This window comes from Ricinus communis, chromosome 3 (assembly GCF_019578655.1).
Source record: "Ricinus communis isolate WT05 ecotype wild-type chromosome 3, ASM1957865v1, whole genome shotgun sequence".
NCBI classification, from domain to species: Eukaryota; Viridiplantae; Streptophyta; class Magnoliopsida; order Malpighiales; family Euphorbiaceae; genus Ricinus; species Ricinus communis.
In genome coordinates this window covers 27,427,225-27,448,570 of record NC_063258.1, presented here as the reverse complement: position 1 = coordinate 27,448,570, position 21,346 = coordinate 27,427,225, and the positions used below count along the sequence as shown (strand labels likewise).

The window sequence follows — 21,346 nt, the reverse complement described above, 5'->3', positions numbered from 1 at the left end:
TCTATTTCAGTTATTATGGCGCTAAAATTCTTTCCAGTTCAATTTCCAGTTTTTTCACCACCATTAAACCCTAATCTACTATCTCAAACCCAACACCATCGTCCGCCAAGCGATATACACTTCTCGCGGTGGAACAACGCCAACGCTAGGGAATTCAACGACCGCCGCCGCGCTCAGAAAGAAATAGAAGAAGATATCCGCCGTAACCGACGATTCAACTCCGCTGCTAATATTATCGATAATTACGACTCTGCCACATCCAACGAAAATTTTAAAAGCAAATCCATAGGCACACCATCCTCTCCTTCAGCTCCTTCAATCCCGGGTAGAAAATCCAAATACTCCAAACCCGAATCCCCAACCTCACACCACCCGGCATTTCGCTCAATCTCTAAAATCACCAAAAAGCCCCTGCCAGAAAAACCAATCGATCGAAACGCGGATGTCAAACTCAGCGAAGACGGTCTCTCTTTTGTCGTTGACGGCGCGCCATTTGAGTTTAAATACAGCTACACCGAGACGCCTAAAGCCAAGCCGATTAAATTACGGGAAGCGCCGTTTTCGCCCTTCGGGCCCACCACGATGGGCAGGCCGTGGACCGGGAGAGCCCCGCTGCCGCCGAGTAAAAAGAAGTTGAGAGAATTTGACTCTTTTAAGTTGCCACCACCGGATAAGAAAGGCGTGAAACCGGTTCAGAAACCAGGCCCGTTTCTTCCTGGTGCGGGTCCTAGGTATGTGTATTCAAGAGAAGAGATATTAGGAGAACCGTTAACAACAGAGGAGGTTAAGATTTTGATTGAAGGGTGCTTGAAGACAAGGCGCCAGTTAAATATGGGTAGAGATGGATTGACACATAATATGTTGGATAATATACATGCGCATTGGAAGCGGAGAAGAGTGTGTAAAATCAAATGTATGGGAGTATGTACAGTTGATATGGATAATGTCTGCCAGCAATTAGAGGTAGTGTTTTTGTTTTGTTTGAATTTGAACGATGAATGATTGATTAGTCAAGATAATTTTATGCTTTGTTTGTTTGAATTTGCGATTTATGATCGCAGGAAAGAACTGGAGGAAAGGTCATTTACAGGAAAGGAGGGGTTGTGTATCTTTTTCGAGGTAGAAACTATAATTATAGAACTCGACCCCGATTTCCTCTTATGTTGTGGAAACCTGTTACACCTGTGTACCCGAGGTTGATTAAACGGGCTCCTGAGGGTTTGACACTGGAAGAAGCAAGTGAAATGCGCAGGAAGGGGCGGAAATTGATACCAATATGCAAATTAGGTAGGCTGCATTTACTCTTTAGGTTATGTGAATAGAAAATGTTTTGGCAGTCTGATCTGTGGATAGACTTATTTATAATGTTATATGTGGTGCAGCGAAAAATGGTGTGTACTGTAATCTTGTAAAAGAGGTTAGAGAGGCTTTTGAAGAATGTGAATTGGTTAGAATTGATTGTCAAGGGGTTAATGGTAGTGACTACAGGAAAGTTGGTGCTAAACTCAAGGTCTGTTATCATAGTTTTTTTCATTTCTCTTTTTTTGAAACACAAATCTTTGTTTGGTTGGCTGCTATGGTGTTTATTTGATCAATTTGTTACAATATTATTCTTCAAATGCAGGAACTTGTGCCATGTTTGCTAATCTCATTTGAACATGAGCACATACTTATGTGGAGGGGAAGGGATTGGAAATCATCTATGATAAAACCGGTAAATGATAGTGTGGAAGCCATTGGATCTGATGTTAATAGTGCAACTTCTATTGCATCGGTTTTGGAAGACCAAATAATGGAAATAGTCTCACATGAGGATGGTCTCAGTAAGCCAGATATGAGCACAATCCCAGTGGGTAGTATGGATGAGCAAGCAGAGCATCCATCCATATTAGATGGGACATCTGTAGCTATCGGTGCTAGCTCAACCACAGTAGAGATGTCTGAAATTAATCCAATGACAGAAAGTGGAAGCAGTTCAGCTGTCAGCGAGTCTGAAGTTATCAATAATGCCGTTGGTAGTGAATCAGTAGTTAATAACATGGACTCTGCTAATGAAATGCCAGTAGCTATGTCAGTGTCATCTGAAACTGTGTTAGAAAGTGTTGGGAGCAAAAAGGAGCTCCATGATGTGTCAATAGAATGCTCAGATGATGTTAATAAACCAGCAAACTTGAGTGTGTCTTATGCAGATAGAGTTTTGCTATTGTGGAAACAAGCTGTTGAGAGTGGGAGTGCACTTATCTTGGTTGATGCCGATTTGGATGCTGATATTGTTTATCAAAGAGCAGTTGCCTTTGCCAAGTCTGCTCCACCTGGTCCTGTGTTTAGACATCGATCCAAGAAGGCATCCATTAGAAAGTCTGAGAAGCAAGAAAGCAAGGATTCTGAACCTAAAGAATTTTTAAACCTTGAGTATTTAGAAACGAATGTTTCCCAGACAATGGGAAGTGAGAACAAAAGTTCTAAGCCTCAAAGAAAGAAAAAATCCAGGGAACAACAAAATCTCAATTCAGCAAGACTGGGAAGACTAGGAGTAGATGAACTTGCTAAACTACTAGCATACCGCTAACTCTTTTCTACTTTTCTTTTTATCCTGTACCATTGTCTTACATAAAGCTGCTGCTAGTATAATCATTTTGTTTTTGGAATTTCCAATTTTCCGTTCAGTTTTGTTAGTCTCCGTTTGATTAGGATGGTTTTACTAATTATGTATTTGTGTTGATGATAACAATGGCAACTTCTTGGTTGTAAATGCTGATAATCGGGTGCATGGTGTTTTGATTGTTCATATTGACCATGTATATATCTCAAATGACTGAAATTTTAATTATGTTTGAGCAGAAAAAATGTGAAGCATCATTCATGGCATCGCACAGCTCAAAAAAAAATGCACAATGTATATATATCAAATTACATAAGAAAGTAATTCATAAAAATTCAGCAATTTAAGATCTCAGACTTGTGATCTCAGTTTCCCTTCAACTCCCACTATTTTTCCCCAGAACCAGTGATTTTGCCAGAGAAGATGCATCTCCTCGATCGGCACTTGCTTTGTTTCAGGCAGGAGGAAGAAAATAAAGGCACTCATGACAAGAATCAAAGCGGCGAACAGCAAGAAAATTCCATATTTAAGGTGACAAAGCGACACAAGGAAGCATTGGGCTACCAAAGCAGTGAAGATCATGTTAACACAGACCACAACACTCTGGCCTGCTGACCTCGTCTCCAACGGGAAGATCTCGCTCGGGACGAGCCATCCAAGGGGACCCCAAGACCGTCCATAAGCCAAGACGAACAAGCAAATGATAATCACAAGGAAGATGCCAGTTCCTTTTGCGATTGGTTTCCCCTCTCCAAACTCCAAGGCCAAAGTTATACCAACTGCTACCATTATAAAGAACATCTCAGCTCCAGCTTCCAGAAAGAAAGCTCTTCTACCAAATTTATCGACAAAACTCATGGAAATAAGTGCTCCAACAACTAGTGCTGAATTGGTTATCACGGCTGAATACAAAGATGCGCCATTGCTGAAGCCCAAACTCTGAAATATGACAGGAGCATAGAATAATATAGAGTTATTGCCAGTTAGCTGTTGGAATGCAGGAATTCCCAAAGCCCCAATTACCAACTGGGGACGATTCTTTCGTTTAAGAAGATTTTTAAATGGATGTTTAATGGCTCTTGCTGCATTACTTGCATCGACAAGATCATCAAACTCAGCATCAACTTGTGTGGTACCTCTAACTTTCTCCAAAATTCTTCTTCCTTCTTCTAACTTGCCTTGTTCAATAAGACTATTGGGTGTCTCGGGAAGGAAAAGTCCACCAACGAACATTATGGTAGCAGGAAGAGCAGCTAAACCTAGAGATAATCTCCATCCCCATGGATGAATCTTTTCAGTTCCGTAATTTATAAAGTTTGCAACCAAGATCCCCAAACATGTTGTTAGTTGAAAGAGTTGGTTAACTGCTCCTCTAATTTTTGCAGGAGCCATTTCTGAAAGATACAGAGGAACAGCCTGTACCATTTACAACAAGAATATGCTTAGATTAAAAAGACAGAAAATGGAAGGAAACATATTTAAAAGAAGAAAAGAAAAAAACTATGGACTTGGAGGATTGTGCTTACCTGGTTGCCAAATCCAATTCCACCACCCAGTAAACATCGCCCTATGATAAGCATTGCTATGTTCTTTGCAAAAGCATTGACGATTGCTCCAATAAAGAAGCTAACCGATCCGACAAGGATGCTAGCTCTCCGGCCTCTCGTTCTGGTTACAACTGATGCTCCAAATGTAGCAAAAAGGGCAGCAAAGTACAGGGACGAACTAAAGAGTGTAAGGATTTGGTTATCATATTTACAGTAATCTGTTTCGTGGAGATGTGCATGCTTTTTTTCGAAAACGGTAGGAAAGAATTCCTTCAAGAAATCATCCATGGAAGTAACTCCGCCTGAAAATAGCATAAGGGTCATTCAGAATCAAGTTTACCCTACTACATCAAAACTAAGCTTTATAACCCAAAAGGAAAGGGGAAAAAACAAAAGAAAACTTTACCTGAAACACCAAGATCATAACCAAAAAGAGATCCTCCTGAAGCTGCAATAACACAAGCAAAAACGAAATAACTAGTTATCTTATACTCATAAAGATGAGCCCTTTTAATATTTCCTGTATCTGTAAATCCACCACCAGCCATGGCTTCAAGATTCGTGTAATGGCCGCTCAGAATCAAACGTATCCAAAGAAAATAAAGAGTAAAGTGATATACTTGCAAATCAGTATGTAGTTCATAAATTATAGGCAGTTATAAATGCGGAAATGCCCTACCATATATGTTTACAGTTTATATAGATTATGAGACAGCAAAAAAGAATCATTTTGTATTGACCAAATTAAGCACCACATATATCCAACATCTCAAGAACGAGTCAATTGGTAATACAAAGATAATATTGCCGAACAGATCTATATAAGCAAGACTTTGAGCTAATCTAATTAATTGATTAAGTTAATTTTGACCTTAATCAAAATTGTTTTCAATAGTTTGTTAATTAAAACAAATGGTGAATTCTAGAGTATCACTTTTCAATACCTTCATATATTTATTGAATAAAAATTAAAAAAATTAGATTAAATTTATACAAAATATATTAATATGTAATTTTTATACTAAAATATTTTTATATAAATTTCTTAAGAAAACTTTTATGTAAATTAAGATTAAAAGTTTATAATTTTTATTTAATAAATACATAAAAAATATTAAAAAATTACCTTTTCAACCACCAAAACCCTATAGATATGAACGGTTATATGTGATTTGCAGTTAAAAAAAAGTAATATACAAAAAAATACAGTTACATAGATATAGATAAAATGAAAATTTATTGGTGTCATAGCCATAAAATTTCAATCCTTTGCGTAAATTTGTTATTTTGGCCAAATCTTATAAAATTATCAATTTATCCATAAATTGGCCTAATGAGTGAAATTTTGGTTAAATTAACATTTGGGTTAAAATTGGGTGACATGAAAATTGACATGTGAGACACATAATATCTTTGTAGATTAAAGAGTATGGTCCAATTCCACTTCAGCTACATCAACTAACTCACCCAAGTTAACTAACCACACATAATCCATTTTTCTTTTCATTTTAACTAGAACTCTAAATTGAAGAAGTCTAATTCTATCTTTGCCTACCACAAAACTCTCTTTTCTTTTTACATGTTTCTTTCTTTCGTCAATAAAGCATAAAAAATCTCCACATGAATTCCTCCGGCGAAATATCTGGGAATTTAGCAATAAAAAGAGATATATGTTGCCCGAAGCATAAAGTCTAATTGCGTTTCTACATATCTATGACAAGAAAAAACCAAAATAGAAGGTTTCTTCATTATCCTTTCTGGAAGGAGTAAACTTGCAACGCATTTCAATAGTTTGATCCAAAGAGCTCGATTAGAGATAAAAAAGAAAATGTTTGAGATGCTATACACTAAGCTTGATACAAAAGAAGAGCTGTTGATGAGAAAAGAAGCTGAGCAAAAAGTAATGGAAGCGAAAATAATAGAATTTGAAGATAAGATCACCAGAAAAAGAAAAGGAATAATTAGAAGATTGAAGGAGAAGAAGTAATTGATAGTTGAAGAAAATAAAAAGTTGCATCTGAAATCTGGAAAAAAGATTCAAAGGACATTAAGTTTATGATAATAGTTATAATATTAGTTTTAGAGTCTTTTTTCATTATTTTGGTACAAAAATTGAAAATTAGCCAAAATACGTCTATGTACCTAAATCCTTGAAATTACAATTAGTCTGTATTATTGAATGAATTGAAAATTCTACACATTATTTGCTCCTTTTGCCTTAGTATGGAATTGCAATACTATATATCTATTGTCTGTATTATGTGAATGAATTGGACATTCTATACATTATTTGCTCTTTTTTTTTTTAGTTTGGAATTGCAATACCATGTGTGTATTGTCTGTATTATGTGAATGAATTGAACATTCTACACATTGTTTGCTCTTTTTACCTTAGTTTGGAATTGCAATATCATAAATGACTACGATATATAAAGCAAAAACTGCTTAAGCAATTGCAAGCTGGAAAAGTCTGTTTATAAATAGAAGCTAAATTGATATAAATCATTGTGTTTTACAATTACCTGCTGAAGCAATTGGTAGGCAAAAAGTATTTGCTTAGGCAAAAGTATGCCATAAGCAATTGTATGTCGTAAAACACTAAGTAAAAACACAACTGGCACTTAAGGCAAATTTATACCATAAAATATACTAATAATCAACTTACTTAACGCAATATTCAGCCACAAAAAAGATCCTAAGAACTAAACTAACTAACAATACTTTTAGTAACTAAAACAACCATTTAGGTCTTCTTGCTTTTTCCTTTTAACTTGACAGAGTTCTTCACTTGTTTTGGTGTTGCTGATTATGTGGCAGTTGACTTATAAACAACTGATGTCTATGAACTCTGGGTATTTGGTGGTTGAGTTACATAAGAGTTTTGCTTTGTTGTATATGAGTTGTTGAGGCAGTAGACCTTCCTGCTGCAGTTGTTGCCCTAGTTCTATTAACATATTTGGCCCTCTTATCACTTGGCATCTAAACAATGAAAAACCACAATAATTACACTTATATACAAATTGATTCAAACCTAAGTATCATGCAAATATAAATTATAACATATTATACCAACCTTTGCATACATATTTCCAGTGTATACAAATATCCTAATTCCATAACCCTGATTTGCTTAGAAAATGGCATAAACCATATAATTTCAGTAACTACATCAGTTTGCAAAGATTACAATTAACAAAATCATTCCACATATATTATTATTACCTTTCTCTTCTCTTGTGCTATTTTTTTCTGAGATATGTTACTGATTGCAGCATTTGCTTATGCAATACTTGATGTTCCAGCAGTTGGTGGGTCAGTACCTATTGATCTAGTACTTGGTGGCTGAGCTAATGTTGGTTCAACACTCATTGATGAATTCCTTATGGGCCTTATTGCTCTACTACTACTTGTAGTAGTTCCATTAGTAGAATTCTTCCTAGGCCTTCCTCTTTTCATCTGTAGTTTAGCAAAAGTAAATGAATTATAAATGTTTTGCAAATGAAGTGTACTGAATTCTCACATCTAATACATGAATTACTTGTACCTTTGGAGGTCTTTCTACTGCTAGATGGTCAATCTTTAGGCATCCTCTTTTGTTGTGGCCAATCTAATTGCAGTGTTGATAAGTCATATAAATTCTAAATCTTCTAGCTACTCCAGTTATTTAGGCTCCTCACCAACTGCTTTTTTTTTTTTGGCCTCCGTGGCATTTTTGTATGGTAGGGGCAAAAGTGGTGGTGCAGATACCTCAAGCCATATTTTAGGTCCATTTAGAGGCTCTAAATTATATTTGTATACCTCAAAGTATATACTTTTGCTATAACACTCATCAACATAATCTTCTACCTCTAGCATTTTAAAATTGATTGTTGCACATGCATGGCAACATGGGATTCCACTCGACTCCCATGATTTACAAGTGCAATAGTTGCCACTTAGGTTCACCACAAATTGATCATTTTTTACTGTTACTTGAAACTTGTTGACCCCAACAGGTTCGACAACAGAAGACCTAGTTTCCAATTTCACTTTCTCTAGTTTCTATCTTATCCTTGGAGACATAACATCCTCACATTTCTGCATGAGATTATTTTTCTAGTAGATCCTCTCCATCAAACAAGTTCTAATTTCTTTAGGCATGTTCATTACAAGCATAGTCCTTACCTTGTAGATGTAACCATTGAAAGTTCCTACCAGGCTTGATGTGATGATATCATATTTAAGGAAGGTGCTTATGAAAGTCTTACAGAAATAAGTTGGACCTGGTTTCATGAAGTCATCATAAGCAGCTTTATTAACTTCTTTTAGATCCTTCAAATGCTTATTAAATTCAGCTTCATAGGTTACATTTGTTGCCTTCTAAAATAATGCTTTGCACTCTTTGCCACTATATTCTTTCTTCGAATTTGCATGCACATGTTAGCACAAATTATGTGCTCTGCATGTGGTGCAAGTTTAGATATGGCTTTAACCAGTCCCTGCATAACACACAATCACAACAAGTAAATATAGACAAAATTAAGAAAAAACTATATTGGTTTAGGAAAATTATCTTTTGCTTGTCACTAACCAAGGTTAAAACCAAGCCCTGTTGTTACATTCATGTCTTCAAACAGCTTGTCTAAGAACCACCTTCAAGTATGCTCATTTTCACCTTCTACAACAGCCCAAGAGATGGGATACATCTGGTTATTTTCATCTCTTACTACTGCACTCAATAGTGCCCCTCCAAGTAAAGTCTTTAAAAAGCACCCATCCAAGCATAAGACATGCCTATATCCTTTTAAATAACCCTTTCTCAAGCTTGAGAATCCGATATAAGATCTCACCTTGCATATCGTGCCTCCAAATTCCTCCTCAAAATTCTAAATGCTTTGTGCCTAGCCTGTAACACACCTAATTAGTAACTATTATATCATTTTTCTCTTTCATTTCAGTTTGCATATCATCTACCCCATATGTAGGCTTCCTTCTGAAATTATTTAAAAATTCATTTGCTAACCAAGAAAAATTGGCATTGCCTATTAGTATCTTTTTTGTAACATGTATGCTCATTTACTACTTTTCTGATAGTAAATATATCCTCCAATTGCTTCTTTGTAGCATATAACCTCCATTTGCAGCCACCATGACATATAACTTCTATTCTGTTTTTACTTGATCTTGACCATCTCAAATCATTACCCACCACATATTCCCTATCTCTGCAGAACTTTTTTCAGCTAGACAGCATTACAGAAAACCATTACAGGAATAAACTCTAGTGTATTACGATCACACATAGGATTATAGACAACAGGGTTTTTCCTCTTCCTATTAGGATTGATCTCAAAATCACCATCCTCACTGCTACAAGGAGTATCATACCCTTCTTCACCTAAATTCTCATAATCATTAATAATTTCTTTATCATTTTGGCATGGTTGGTCACTTCTAGCTTATTGGACACCTTTACTACCAGCAGCACCAATGTTAACTTTAGAGTTAATCATGTTATCCAATCCCAAGCCATTACCATGATCTATAATGATTATTCTGAATATTCTCTTAATTTTTTCTAGCTAAGATATACTCTTCATCATCTATATGAGACCTATTTTCATCACTGTCCCCACTCTCACTACGCAAAACATTGGATTTTTATGGTTATTGGGCTAAAATTATTTCATGCATCAACCATGCAAATATGTGTTTGTTTAGAATTATAATTGTTATCTGACATGAAATTTTCGGAATATGATTATAATGGATAAAAACTAGCAGTTGAAATATTAATTTCTCCTTTTCTAAAGAACAACCATAATCCCATATAATTTGAAAGGCCCCGATACTATAGAAGCAAGCCACCTGAGGCGTTAATAAAAAATAACCAAAAAAAAAAAAACTTTTCAGCACAGAAAGAGCCCGAATGGCAGCTGCATGAGCTGGACAAAATCCCTACTAAGACTTAGCAAGACTGGAGCAATAATTAGTAATAATTCCTAAAGAATATCTATATAGAACAAGACTCAGTCATATATATATATATATATATATATTGTGCACGTCATAATCTGCATGGCTGAAGCAAAGCTTAAAACCTTCTTCTGCTGTACTTCCTTCTGCATGTTTGGGAGATAAATGAAAATCTGCGCCCCTGAAAAAGTTATCCTCATCAGATGCCACTGCACCAACAGCACCCTAACTGGAACTTGGAAGAAAAGAGCCATCAAAAACAGATTATGGTCTTTGAAATTATGCCCCAATAACGGGTCCTGCATGTTGCTAACCTGACGAGCATTAGGATTTTGATACTCATCCAGGTAATTCTTTAGCCAGTCTTATTAATGTCGGATATGCTTAATTACTACTCGAGTCATTTTCACAATCAATTGGGAAGTAAATTTGAGAATTTCAGACCGACAGATGTTTAACTCTATATTGATTTCTTGATTTGAAAGAAATGATTTGCTATCTATTACTTGAAGAGTAGCACCATGAAAGGGCTAAATATATGGATTCCAGTGCCACAACAAAAGTTATAAATACAAATACAAGAGTGACATGAATAAAATTTTTAACCTGCATTTTGTATGATATTTGTTTTACACTATTTATACAGTTTATTTTATTCTTGATTGGGACCTCTTTCCCACTTACTTGCTATCTTTTTATTCTAGAAACATATCAAAAGCATTAATAGCACTTTGTTTCAGTTAAAACGAACGAATCACTTCCCTTTTCTATTAAACATTGATCCCTTTATAAATAGTTTAATTACTAACCCCAAAAAAAAATGTCCGCAATCTTGCAAAAACGCCAACAAAAGAAATATATATGGAAGAGCAATGGACACCAATGGTAGGTGGCTATCCAGAAGAGCTCAAAGAGATAGAAGCTGCTGATGTTGCTCTTTCTCTGCACACAAAAATTGTTTGACAACAAAAAAACAAGGAAGAAGAAGATGATACATGATGGCCAAGCCATTGTTACTCAACAATACTTAACAAGATAGATATTCACTTCCTACCATTATTAATGTCAGAAAGCATGAGTATAGTAAACCTTTTGAGAAGCAGTTGACAGCAACCGGTTTGAACGAAAGACCAAATTAAACAGATTTTCTAATTAAAAAATACTCATGTTTTTTTTTATATGAAAAATACAGCTTAATTTTTTTTCGTTTTTACTGAGGATATAAAAAATAGTAACTTTATTTTTTAAATACGATATTGGTTATTTTTTTAATTTTTTTCTAAAGAAAATTAAGAAACAACCAAATCGTATTTTCCATGTAATTTTATTTTAAAAATTTATAGTGTGGTCATTTTTTAATTATTTTTCTTAGATGTTTTTTGGATTGTTTAATCCAAAAAACCAGAAAAAAACTGTAATTTTGAAAGAAAAAATATTTAAAAGCTGTAATTTTAATATCTTAACACTTTAGAAAAATGTGATAAAAAAAATAAGTATTTCTGATATTCTTTCTTCAATTAGATAGCTATTAAAGGGCCAAGTTACAAGTAAGAGATATTACAGGGCTGAAGAAATTAAAGCCTGGCCCATTGAGATGTCGAACTCCGCAGTCGGCATTGAGATCGGAGGGGTAAAATGCATGTCAGTAATTTCTTAATGTGTTCGGTTTCACATTAAAATTTGTGTTTTATAATTATTGTCTCCAAACCTGAGTTTTGAAAGAAGCATTCATCTATCTTTATGCTTCCAAGGGAACAAAAGACCATTAAAGCGGATTAAACAGAGGGCTTGAGAAAAGCTAAACTAATATAAACATAAAGTAAAAGAAATGGAACAAGAAAAGAAGGATGGATGGATAAGTATCATTAAGCCTTCATATATGTGTGATAAATAGGTTATGATGGATAATTCATGAGTATTACATTAAATTATTAAATGAGTAATATTGTAGTTGTTTTATATTAAAAATAATTTTTAAAAAATGTTAAATATTTTTTATTATTATTAATCAATATGCATTACATATTTACAATAAGTATGATTGATTAACTTTTTATATTTTCCTTTCTTAAGGATACTACCCGAAATCAGACAAAAAATTAATTTATTTTCTAAAATTTATATCCAATAGTCAAATACATTTAATTTAAATATTTTTAAAATTTAAGAGTGAAATACAATAAATTTAAACTTTTTTCAATAAAGAAGTTTTGTATTTGTATCTAAAAATTAAATATATTAAAATTTTAAAAAAATTAATTAAATTATAAAATAAAAACTAATTCATTAATTTAATGATACAATATCTAATAACGCGTTATATGAATTGAATAAATCAAATTTTAACTTAATAAATTATTCATAACTAATCATTTTTATTAATTAAATTTAAATTTTTTCAAACACACTTTTATATAATGTGTCATTATATATTATATCAGTAAATTAATAAAATAAATATTATTTTTAATTTCTATAATTCAATTAAAATCTAAAATCTTAATATTATTTTATTTTTCTATTTGATCATTAAATATAAATTTATAATTTATTTAATAGAATAATTTAAATTTGATATATTTAACTCTTAAATATAAATTTAAGAGGTTATTTATTAAAAAAAATAAATTAAATAAATTCATCATTAAACATAAGTTCATGGAACAATTTGACCCTTTATCCACTTAAGGAAACACTCAATTGCTTTTATATTTATTTATAAACGAATACACGTTTTAATCTAAAAAATAAATTATTCTACCTTGTCAAGTAGTGTCACATTTCGAAGAAATATATGCACAATATGTGGGGTCATGTTTTCCTTTTATTTTTAATTAAAATTATTTTTTCTCCATCACAATACAACCCTAAATTTACTTTTTATTAAATTACCTAAAATTAGGCGTCGTAATTGAAAAATTAAGCGCCAGTCACTTATAATTTTATCGTTCTCCTAGCTATTAAAAATAATTAATATATAGTATATATTTTTAGAGTTATTATATAATCTTCCCATTCCACAAAGTGTTATATTAATTTTTTATTTTTTATTTTATTTTTATAATAAATTTTATAGTATTTATATAAAAATAATTTATTATAATTTAACTAATTTTTATATATTAAAACTTATTAAATACTTTTTAAATCTAATTGAATTATTAAAAATATAAAATAGAATAAGTAATAATTTGTTATTAATATAATGTACACATAAAAGGACAATCGATGGAAAGGAGATGAATAGTATGAGTAATAATTTCCTATAGAGTTTTAATTTTGTGGTCAGATATTTAAATATTAAAATTTTGAATTTGAGATTTTTTTTTAAATATGATAATTTATTAATTATATTTATTTAGAAAATATAATAATTAAGAAACAGAAAGAATGAAAAGAAATTATTAAAAACTAAATAAAAACAAAAAATAAAAGTTAAAAAAAAAAAGGTAAGGAAGAGAAATTCTAATCTAATAAATCCCTTAATCATAGTCTACACAAAAATCACATGCTCAAAAGAAAAAACATTAAAAAAAGAAAACAGGTGGTTTTGAACATTTCTTCCCACTGCCTTACTGTGCCCAAAAACATCTACCTTGTTTTACCCTTCTTTCTCTCTCTCTATACACAGGGCTTTCTTGGCCTGAGGTTGGCTCTCTCTCTTCTCTCTCTTGATTCAGGTACTTTTTTTTTTTCCTCTTAACTTACTTCTATCTTTTTTAATCTATATAGCAGGTTATGTTGCTTTTTTAATTTTTTTTAATCCCCTTTGTTCAGTGATTTTTTTTTGTTTGTTTTAAAATTTGGTAAAGATGTTTTCTTTGAAGTGGTTCTGGATTTGTATTTGATTGAATAGCTAATTGGAACCTAAGATATGTTGCTTAAAGGCTTAAGTTTCAATGGGTACTTTTCAATTTCAGTTGTTTTTGATCTGGCATGCATAGTTTGAGGTTGGATAGATCTGGTTATGCTTTATCTTGCTCAGCTAAGCTATATGGGGAGGTTGTTTTGTGGGTCGTGAATTTTAAGGTCCGAGTTGTTGGTTGCTTTACCGTACTCGATATTTACTCTTGCTCAGCAAAGAAAGCGGTTTGTTAATTTGTGTGTTAGATTTGTATTTGCTGATGGTTGAGAGATTCTTTCAAGTTTCAATATGCAGGAAAAATCTAAACATTTTGATTAAAGATGTTTTATTTATTTTCCATCCTTGTTTGAGTATGCTTTATCAATTTGAGATTACCTGGTTGCTTGCTGCATTTTTTAGCATAGTTGTCATTTCCATTTTATAAGAACTTGTAGTTATTGCATTTTGTAGATGCTATTCACTAGCTTAATAGATAATAGATCCTCTATTGCAATTTCACCATTTTCATCAAACAATGATGTTCATTTTATAATGATTAAAAGTGCAAGTTAGTCACCGAGGTTGAGTTGGATTTACATTTACACTTTGTTAGAGAAAAAAAATAGTGAGGTAAGAAAATGAGAGGAGAGACTTTTAAAAGTAGATTTAAATTACCTTCTTTAGTTTAGATAGAGGGATGAAATGAGAGGAAAGAAAATGAAAAAGAAATTACTTTTATCTTATTTATGATAAAATGAGAAGTGAAATAAATAAAATATAATCAATTTGATAACCTTATTAATCCTAATGATTAGAACAAATAAAGATAGTACAATTAGATTTGAATTCAAATTTGTAGGGGTAATATTGTCACTTGAATACATTACACCAACTTTCTTCCTATTTTCTCCCCCATTTGGGAGGAAAATGTTTTGTGGGTCCAAATTTAGATTCCAACAAATGTTTTCCTTCCACCCATTTTCCATTTCTTTCCAAGCAATGGAAAATTAGAATGTTCCTCAATTTTCTTTCCTCCTTTTCCCACCCTTTCCAAACAAAGGGTTAGTGTTCAATTATTCAAAACCATATCTTAGTGGCAAAGATTTCTATGTTGCTTCTTGTTCCTTTTTGGATTTAATTAGAAAAAGCTTTTCTCTATCTCACCTTCTTTAGTAAAATCTTTTTATTTTTTGGTCAGATTAGTTAGAAATAGTTGCCTGTTCATACTGGGTTGTAATGTGAAGGGTATTCTACGCAACAGAGAATTGCAAGAGACCTTAGTTGGCCAGGTTGACAAGTTTTGACAGCTAACATGGAGGATGAGAATGGTCTTGAGCTTAGCCTTGGTCTAGGTTGTGGAGGATCATCTGCAAAATCCAAAGGTAAAAATGGCGGACCTTCAGATATCAGGACAGAAGAAGGTGACAAAGGAAATAAATTGGTAGATGATTTCAAAAACTTCCTTCATGCCAGTACCCAGAAGCAGGATTCAAGTACTGGGTCTCAAATGAATGATTCAGTAAAACCTCTGGAGAACTTCTTCAGTGACCTGTCTAAGGCCAATGCCAGTACTGATGCTTCAATAAACTTGAACAGTAGGGGGCTGTGGGGTCCAAGTGGCAACAGACCTGCTGAAACTGAAGAAGAAAAAATGCCAGAGGCTGGTAGCAAACGTAAAATGTTATTTGATGAGATAAACAATCAGAAGAAGCATGAAAGAGACATTCATCATTCTGATTTACATGATAAGAAAGCATTGCATATTTCCATAACAACAGAAGATGGCTCAACTGCTGAAAATGAAGATGTGGCAGAGTCTGAAGTAGAGGGTTCATCATCACAGTTGGCCTCTCATCATGATGATGCCTCCAAGCGTCTCATTGGAGTTGAGGTTGCAAAGGAGGTCCGTGGGTTCTCCGATTCCAGCGTTGTAGACTTACATGGACAAAAGAGGCCTAATGGTTCATCAGAAACTGAGATTAAGAATGGGAACTTGAATTATGGAGTTCCATTCTCAGTCCGACCTGTAAACATAATGAATATGCCATACTCATTTCCTATAACAGAATCTAACTCTATTGGTGTTCCTGGCACCTCAGGCCATCCTCTCCCGGGTATGGTACAGGTGATGCCTACTTCAAATGGTGAGCAACGACCGGGGGCCCAGTCTGTCAATCCTGGAAATTTTCCAGGAATGTTTGGCTATTCGCCTATCCAGCTTCCGACATTGGATAAAGATAACTCGTGGGGCTTGGTCTCTCATCTTCAACAGTTCCATCCTTCCTATGCCGGTCGTGGTTCATCAAACTCAGATAAGCAAAATGATGGATTGAAGATTGCTCCAGGTTATTCTTTTCCCTACTTTACAATTATAATTATTTCAAACCATTACATGAAAGAAGACTGGTTTATTTAAATGTCAGTGGAAATATGCCTCTTCTCACTAATAGACACTCTTTCATAACGTTAATCCTTGCCTAGAGTCTTGACTTATTTGGCACCTGATTGGAGTACCTTGTCTTGCTTATGGATGCTTGGTTATTTTTGCCTAGGATGATGGAATTTTCAATGAACTGAAAACTCTTGAAACTGTAGAGAACTTAAACATTCAAAAAAACATACCTAATTTTATGTAATCAACAGATTGTATGGTTCAAAAAGAAATATTGTTTCAGTTTCTCTTTCTTTCTTCTTTTTAATGGCAGCCATGCAAGTAATTTCGCGAAATTCATCTGAAGCTACACTGTATGATAGGAGGACAATAGAACGGGTCAAGAGTGACGGAAAACAGCACATTGCAGAAGAAGGTTCCTCTTCTCATACTGAAGATGATGCAAAAAGAAGCGGCATGAACCTTAGGTCAAAAGATGCATCTGGCCCATCAGCAGCAGAAGATTCGTCTTTTGATTTTTCTGCCATAAAGCCAGGTATTGCATCAGATGTGAAATTTGGGGGTTGTGGCTCTTATCCAAATTTGCCATGGGTGTCTACCACAGGTTCTGGCCCAAATGGCAGAACAATTTCTGGTGTAACATACAGATACAGTGCAAACCAAATCAGAATTGTCTGTGCTTGTCATGGTTCCCACATGTCTCCTGAGGAGTTTGTTAGGCATGCAAATGAAGAGAATGTTAATTCAGAAAATGGCAGTAATTTAGCCTCATTTCCAAGTAACAATCCTGCTGCCTCTGCTCAGAGCTAAAAGGTTACCGTCTTTTCCCTTTCCGGAACTATAAATATTGGCAGATAAGGTTATAACCTAAACCAGGTTAAGACCTTGTGTACCATACCCTGTTTTTCGCTGTGTGTTTGCTTATTTAGTTGCTTTTATGAGATTAGTTGCCGCAATCAAATATTGCAAGTGTATGTAATAATATTATAGCATCGAAAAAATTGTTTCATATGAATGTCACGGCCGCCGAATCTAGAATTCCAATTTTTCCCTTTTCATATGAAGATAAGAGATGAGACCATGCCTGTATAATTTGGGGTAATTGAATGATAGATTTCAAGGCAGTTGCAGTCGTTGTGCTTTATTACGATGATAAGGCAGCTGTGCTTTATTCGTGTTTCAGGTCCATGGCCATGATGCCTTTGAATCTGAGTACATGCATGTTCAAGGATGCCTTAATCTAAATACATGTCTGTTAGGATTTCTTTCGAGGAAAAAAAAAACTAAATCTTGGAACTTTTTCTATCATATTACGTATTATGAAAAAAAATAAAAAGCCTACTTTATATAATCTGGTATTATTTTGATTGAAATGGAGCAGTGGTGATATGTTTCTTTTAGTTGAGGGTTGCTGAACAAACCAATCAATGCCCCCCAAAAAGAAAAACGTGCAACAAGAATGATAATTTCTTAATGTTTACGAACATAATACCTGTAATTCATTTGATATTTGACTTTTCTAAAACATTAGCAATTAGTCTCCATGTGCATGTTTGTGAAATGCTGCCGGATTTTCTGCTGAACGTGTTCGTTGATTGTGGTTACGTAGAATTGAATTCTTTCAAGGCAAAACATGATTCTTGAATCTTGCTTTTGTGTTCATTGACCTTTTTTTTTTCTTGCTTTAAGGCCAAGATTTTGCCATTCCATTACAGCCTTTAAAGAAAAAGGCATATTGCAGAGTTCGTATCTGATAGAGTTTACTACTCCATATTAACATCAATAATGTTATGCGGAACAATAAAATTAGATGGTTAACCTCACATTGGTATTTGCAATTTAAATCTACATTTGCACGGTTTTTTTAATTTATTTTTTTTCTATTTTCGATATGATATGTCCCTCCCATTCCTCAACTTCAAGATTTATATTTTTATATACATTGTGTGCTGGGGTTTTGGTAATTTTCCTCTTGAATGTTTATCTGTTTTCATTTCTCATTTTTAGATGCAAATTACTAAAAACATCTTTACCAAATTCTTATATCTGGGTGGAATTTCTTCGCGAGGTATTTAGATCGATTGAAAGATATCATTGAATCAAACTTGAGTTGAAGTTCTATAATAATCAACTCAGCAAATGAATCTAATATAAATTTTTATTATTCTATTATTTTATTTTTTTATATATTAATTGAATCGAGTTTAAATGTATCAAACAAATAACTAAATAGAATTCAAAATTAAAAAAAGAGACTCAATTAAATTAGAAGAAAAATTCAAAGTTTCAAGTGTTCAAGTCGAATCAAAATTAAGGTTGACAGTGTTTGGATCATGTTGCATTTCTTATATTATGATCTGAGCGCAAAGTGATAGAACATTGACTATTCATAACTGAATTAATTTAGTTTTGAATACCCAACTAGCCAAAACTTATGCAACATGCATTTGGTTCTTATTTATTTGATTAACATGAGATAAGCAGATAGCTAAGGAGACTTGTCCGTTTGAATTTCTGTAGCTTTCAGCTTTGTTGTAATGCATGCCTGTTGAGTTAATGGCCCATGCAATGAGATCACCAACCTGCTCTCAGAGGCAGAGTGGGGACTTCTTGACTTTCTTGCTTTTCTTATGCAACTCAACATTGACTTTAACTTGTAGCAGACACATTATCTTCATATAACCTCTTCACCAGCTACACTGAAAGTGACATCAAAGAAATCCCTCTTAATTTACTTTGAATATGCAGACAGTAATGGACAGAAATGTATGGATATAATAGATTTACCATGTCAAGGAAGAAAAAGAAGTACAAGGTTAAGTTTTTTTTTTTTTTTTTCTTCCTGAAAGCTCCAAAAAAAGTGTCAAATGCATCAATGGTGATAATACAATTATTAGTGACAGGAATATCCTTCATATTATAATGAATATACAATAGTGGGCAACCTCTTTAACCCTCCTCCCATAAAAATAATAAAATAAATAAATAAACTATCATATCTGTCAGGATAGTGAAGAGAACTTCCAAAAGTGTAATTTGGATGATTCTGCTTTTTTTCTTTATTATGTAGTATCACTGCATGTAAGAAAATGCATACCAAGTCAGAACCAAATAGGCTAAAATTTTATAAGCCTCCAGTCTCCACCTTGTCATCACTACTGATATTCAAAGTTTTATTTAAAAAAAAAGAAACTTATATTATAACTAAAGAAATGTTCTGTGAAATTTGGACATACAAAGGAGCCTAACACAAGAAACCAAGAAAACTGCCAAAGAGGTTAGATACCTTTTTTGAGGAGTGATATATTAATAGGATTTCTTGCATAACAAATCTAATCTATATCACACTATTGCTTCATTGACCTCAAAAAAGGATCTGCAAGATACTTGTTCTTTTCTTGCAGAATGCTTTCCGCAGAACCCTGAAATTGAAATTCTGGGGCATGTTTCAAGGCCTTGATTTTTCGATGCATCGATTAATTATTTTACTTAGTCTACTAAATCTCCTTTTCGTCTTCTTCAGCTTCCCTGTTGGAGCACAGTTCAATACGGTCGAAGTAGAACGACCTTCACAAGATGGTGCTTCAAATTTTCAACCAAGTCTTGCTGTTGTTATAGGAATTCTCTGCATCATGTTTTCATTAACTTTTATTCTCCTTATCTATGCTAAGTTCTGTCACAGAGGAGCTACAGTTCATGGAAATTCGCAGAATAATCCTGCACTAAATCGATCAGGATCTAGATTCTCAGGAATTGATAAGACAGTGATAGAATCACTTCCTTTCTTCAAATTCTCTTCATTGAAAGGATCAAAGAAAGGGCTCGAATGCGCAGTCTGCCTCTCTAAATTCGAAGATATTGAAGTTCTTCGGTTGCTGCCCAGATGCAAACATGCCTTTCATATTAACTGTGTCGATCAGTGGCTTGAAAAACATTCTAGCTGCCCACTTTGTAGGTGCAAAGTTAGTGCTGAGGATACGACAATATTCACATATTCGAATAGTATGCGATTCTTGTGGAATCAATCAGAGATTCAAGAGGATTCAAGCATAGAATATTTTATCCAGAGAGAGGAAAGTCGTCAAGCGTCTTCAAGATTCAGCATCGGAAGCAGTTTTCGAAGGACCGATAAGGTACTTAACAAGGATGAAGAAGCATTAATCCAAGAACAAGAAGCTGAAGATTCAGATGATGAACAAAGAGTCTTGCACAAGTTCAATCACAAGATTATTATATCAGATGTTGTTCTCAAGAACAGATGGAGTAATGTGAGTTCTTCTGATCTCATGTTCTTGAATGCGGAGATGCTTCAGGATATGTCGAGCAACAGATTCTCTTCTTCGGATTCTAATAATGAGCAATTCATCAGTACAGAAAATGAGCAAATGGTCAAGATTAAAGAAGAAATGGAGAAGAAAAGATTGTTTGAAAGCAAGTTCAGCACAATTAGCAACTGCGACTCTCCAACACCATTTCCAGGTAACCCTTCAACATCATCAGATTCAAACAGGATTTCAGGTCACAACACATCAAGTATAATCGATTCAGGTGACAGAAGATCAGTATCTGAAATCACTGGCCTTTCAAGATTCAGAAATGTGAGTATTAAGAAGACAATAAGAGAGTCCTTTTCAGGTGAAAATAATAGAGAAGAGGATAGAGTGAGGAGGCAATGGTTGCCAATTGCTAGAAGGACAGTTCAGTGGTTCGCCAATAGAGAAAAGACATCTCAACAAACTCAGAACAGAAGACAAACATTACATGTATAACAATACTGATCTCTCTCTCTCTCTCTCTCCTCTTTTTAGATTATTTTCTTTTTAGTTTTTTCTTGGCAATTTCACATGGCACTTAAAGCTCTTGAGATTTGTTAAAATTTTAAATATTCTGAATCTGGCTATGTAGAATGTAGATAGTAGTTGTAAGTTTAAACTTGAACAGGAACAGATGCATGTTTTCTTCAAGGTGATAAAGTAATAATAATTCATGGATACTTATGAATTTCA

At 33.7% G+C, this 21,346-nt stretch overlaps 4 protein-coding genes across 7 annotated transcripts; 3 read left to right on the top strand and 1 right to left on the bottom strand.

Moving 5' to 3' along the window:
* Positions 1-15: 15 nt before the first annotated feature.
* On the top strand, positions 16-2,788 carry LOC8272791 (CRS2-associated factor 1, chloroplastic). The gene is made up of 4 exons (XM_002535063.4): positions 16-963; positions 1,062-1,287; positions 1,383-1,510; positions 1,625-2,788. Exons 1-4 carry the CDS (start codon positions 16-18, stop codon positions 2,567-2,569), a joined length of 2,247 nt encoding a protein of 748 aa, XP_002535109.2. The 3' UTR covers positions 2,570-2,788.
* Positions 2,789-2,880: 92 nt separating this feature from the next.
* LOC8272790 (sugar transport protein 14) lies at positions 2,881-4,933 on the bottom strand. The gene is made up of 3 exons (XM_002535064.4): positions 4,556-4,933; positions 4,129-4,451; positions 2,881-4,018 (listed from the first exon to the last, which is right to left on the bottom strand). The coding sequence occupies exons 1-3, from the start codon at positions 4,695-4,697 to the stop codon at positions 2,954-2,956; spliced, it is 1,530 nt and encodes a 509-aa protein (XP_002535110.1). The 5' UTR covers positions 4,698-4,933; the 3' UTR covers positions 2,881-2,953.
* Positions 4,934-13,590: 8,657 nt separating this feature from the next.
* LOC8268317 (ninja-family protein mc410) lies at positions 13,591-17,355 on the top strand. 4 transcript variants are annotated; one of them, XM_015716279.2, is made up of 3 exons: positions 13,591-13,784; positions 15,210-16,293; positions 16,654-17,355. In XM_015716279.2, exons 2-3 carry the CDS (start codon positions 15,261-15,263, stop codon positions 17,148-17,150), a joined length of 1,530 nt encoding a protein of 509 aa, XP_015571765.2. In that variant the 5' UTR covers positions 13,591-13,784; positions 15,210-15,260; the 3' UTR covers positions 17,151-17,355. The 4 variants fall into 4 exon arrangements, with proteins under 4 accessions (XP_015571765.2, XP_015571764.2, XP_002514251.2 ...); XM_015716278.2 differs by having other exon boundaries at positions 13,594-13,784; positions 15,193-16,293; XM_002514205.3 differs by having other exon boundaries at positions 13,594-13,784; positions 15,152-16,293.
* Positions 17,356-19,646: 2,291 nt separating this feature from the next.
* LOC8268318 (E3 ubiquitin-protein ligase ATL42) lies at positions 19,647-21,346 on the top strand. Its single transcript, XM_015716175.3, has one exon. It carries the CDS (start codon positions 19,784-19,786, stop codon positions 21,107-21,109), a length of 1,326 nt encoding a protein of 441 aa, XP_015571661.2. The 5' UTR covers positions 19,647-19,783; the 3' UTR covers positions 21,110-21,346.

What these genes read in the sequence shown, in the direction of transcription:
- LOC8272790 (XM_002535064.4), bottom strand. Translation starts at nt 4,697, where the DNA reads ATGGCTGGTGGTGGATTTACAGATACAGGAAATATTAAAAGGGCTCAT. An exon ending in TTATGATCTTGGTGTTTCAG is followed by an intron (nt 4,452 to 4,555) that starts GTAAAGTTTTCT and finishes TGCTATTTTCAG; the next exon opens with GCGGAGTTACTTCCATGGAT. An exon ending in GAATTGGATTTGGCAACCAG is followed by an intron (nt 4,019 to 4,128) that starts GTAAGCACAATC and finishes TAAATGGTACAG; the next exon opens with GCTGTTCCTCTGTATCTTTC.
- LOC8268318 (XM_015716175.3), top strand. Translation starts at nt 19,784, where the DNA reads ATGTTTCAAGGCCTTGATTTTTCGATGCATCGATTAATTATTTTACTT.
- LOC8272791 (XM_002535063.4), top strand. Translation starts at nt 16, where the DNA reads ATGGCGCTAAAATTCTTTCCAGTTCAATTTCCAGTTTTTTCACCACCA. An exon ending in GATACCAATATGCAAATTAG is followed by an intron (nt 1,288 to 1,382) that starts GTAGGCTGCATT and finishes TATGTGGTGCAG; the next exon opens with CGAAAAATGGTGTGTACTGT. An exon ending in AAGTTGGTGCTAAACTCAAG is followed by an intron (nt 1,511 to 1,624) that starts GTCTGTTATCAT and finishes CTTCAAATGCAG; the next exon opens with GAACTTGTGCCATGTTTGCT.
- LOC8268317 (XM_015716279.2), top strand. Translation starts at nt 15,261, where the DNA reads ATGGAGGATGAGAATGGTCTTGAGCTTAGCCTTGGTCTAGGTTGTGGA. An exon ending in TGGATTGAAGATTGCTCCAG is followed by an intron (nt 16,294 to 16,653) that starts GTTATTCTTTTC and finishes TTTTAATGGCAG; the next exon opens with CCATGCAAGTAATTTCGCGA.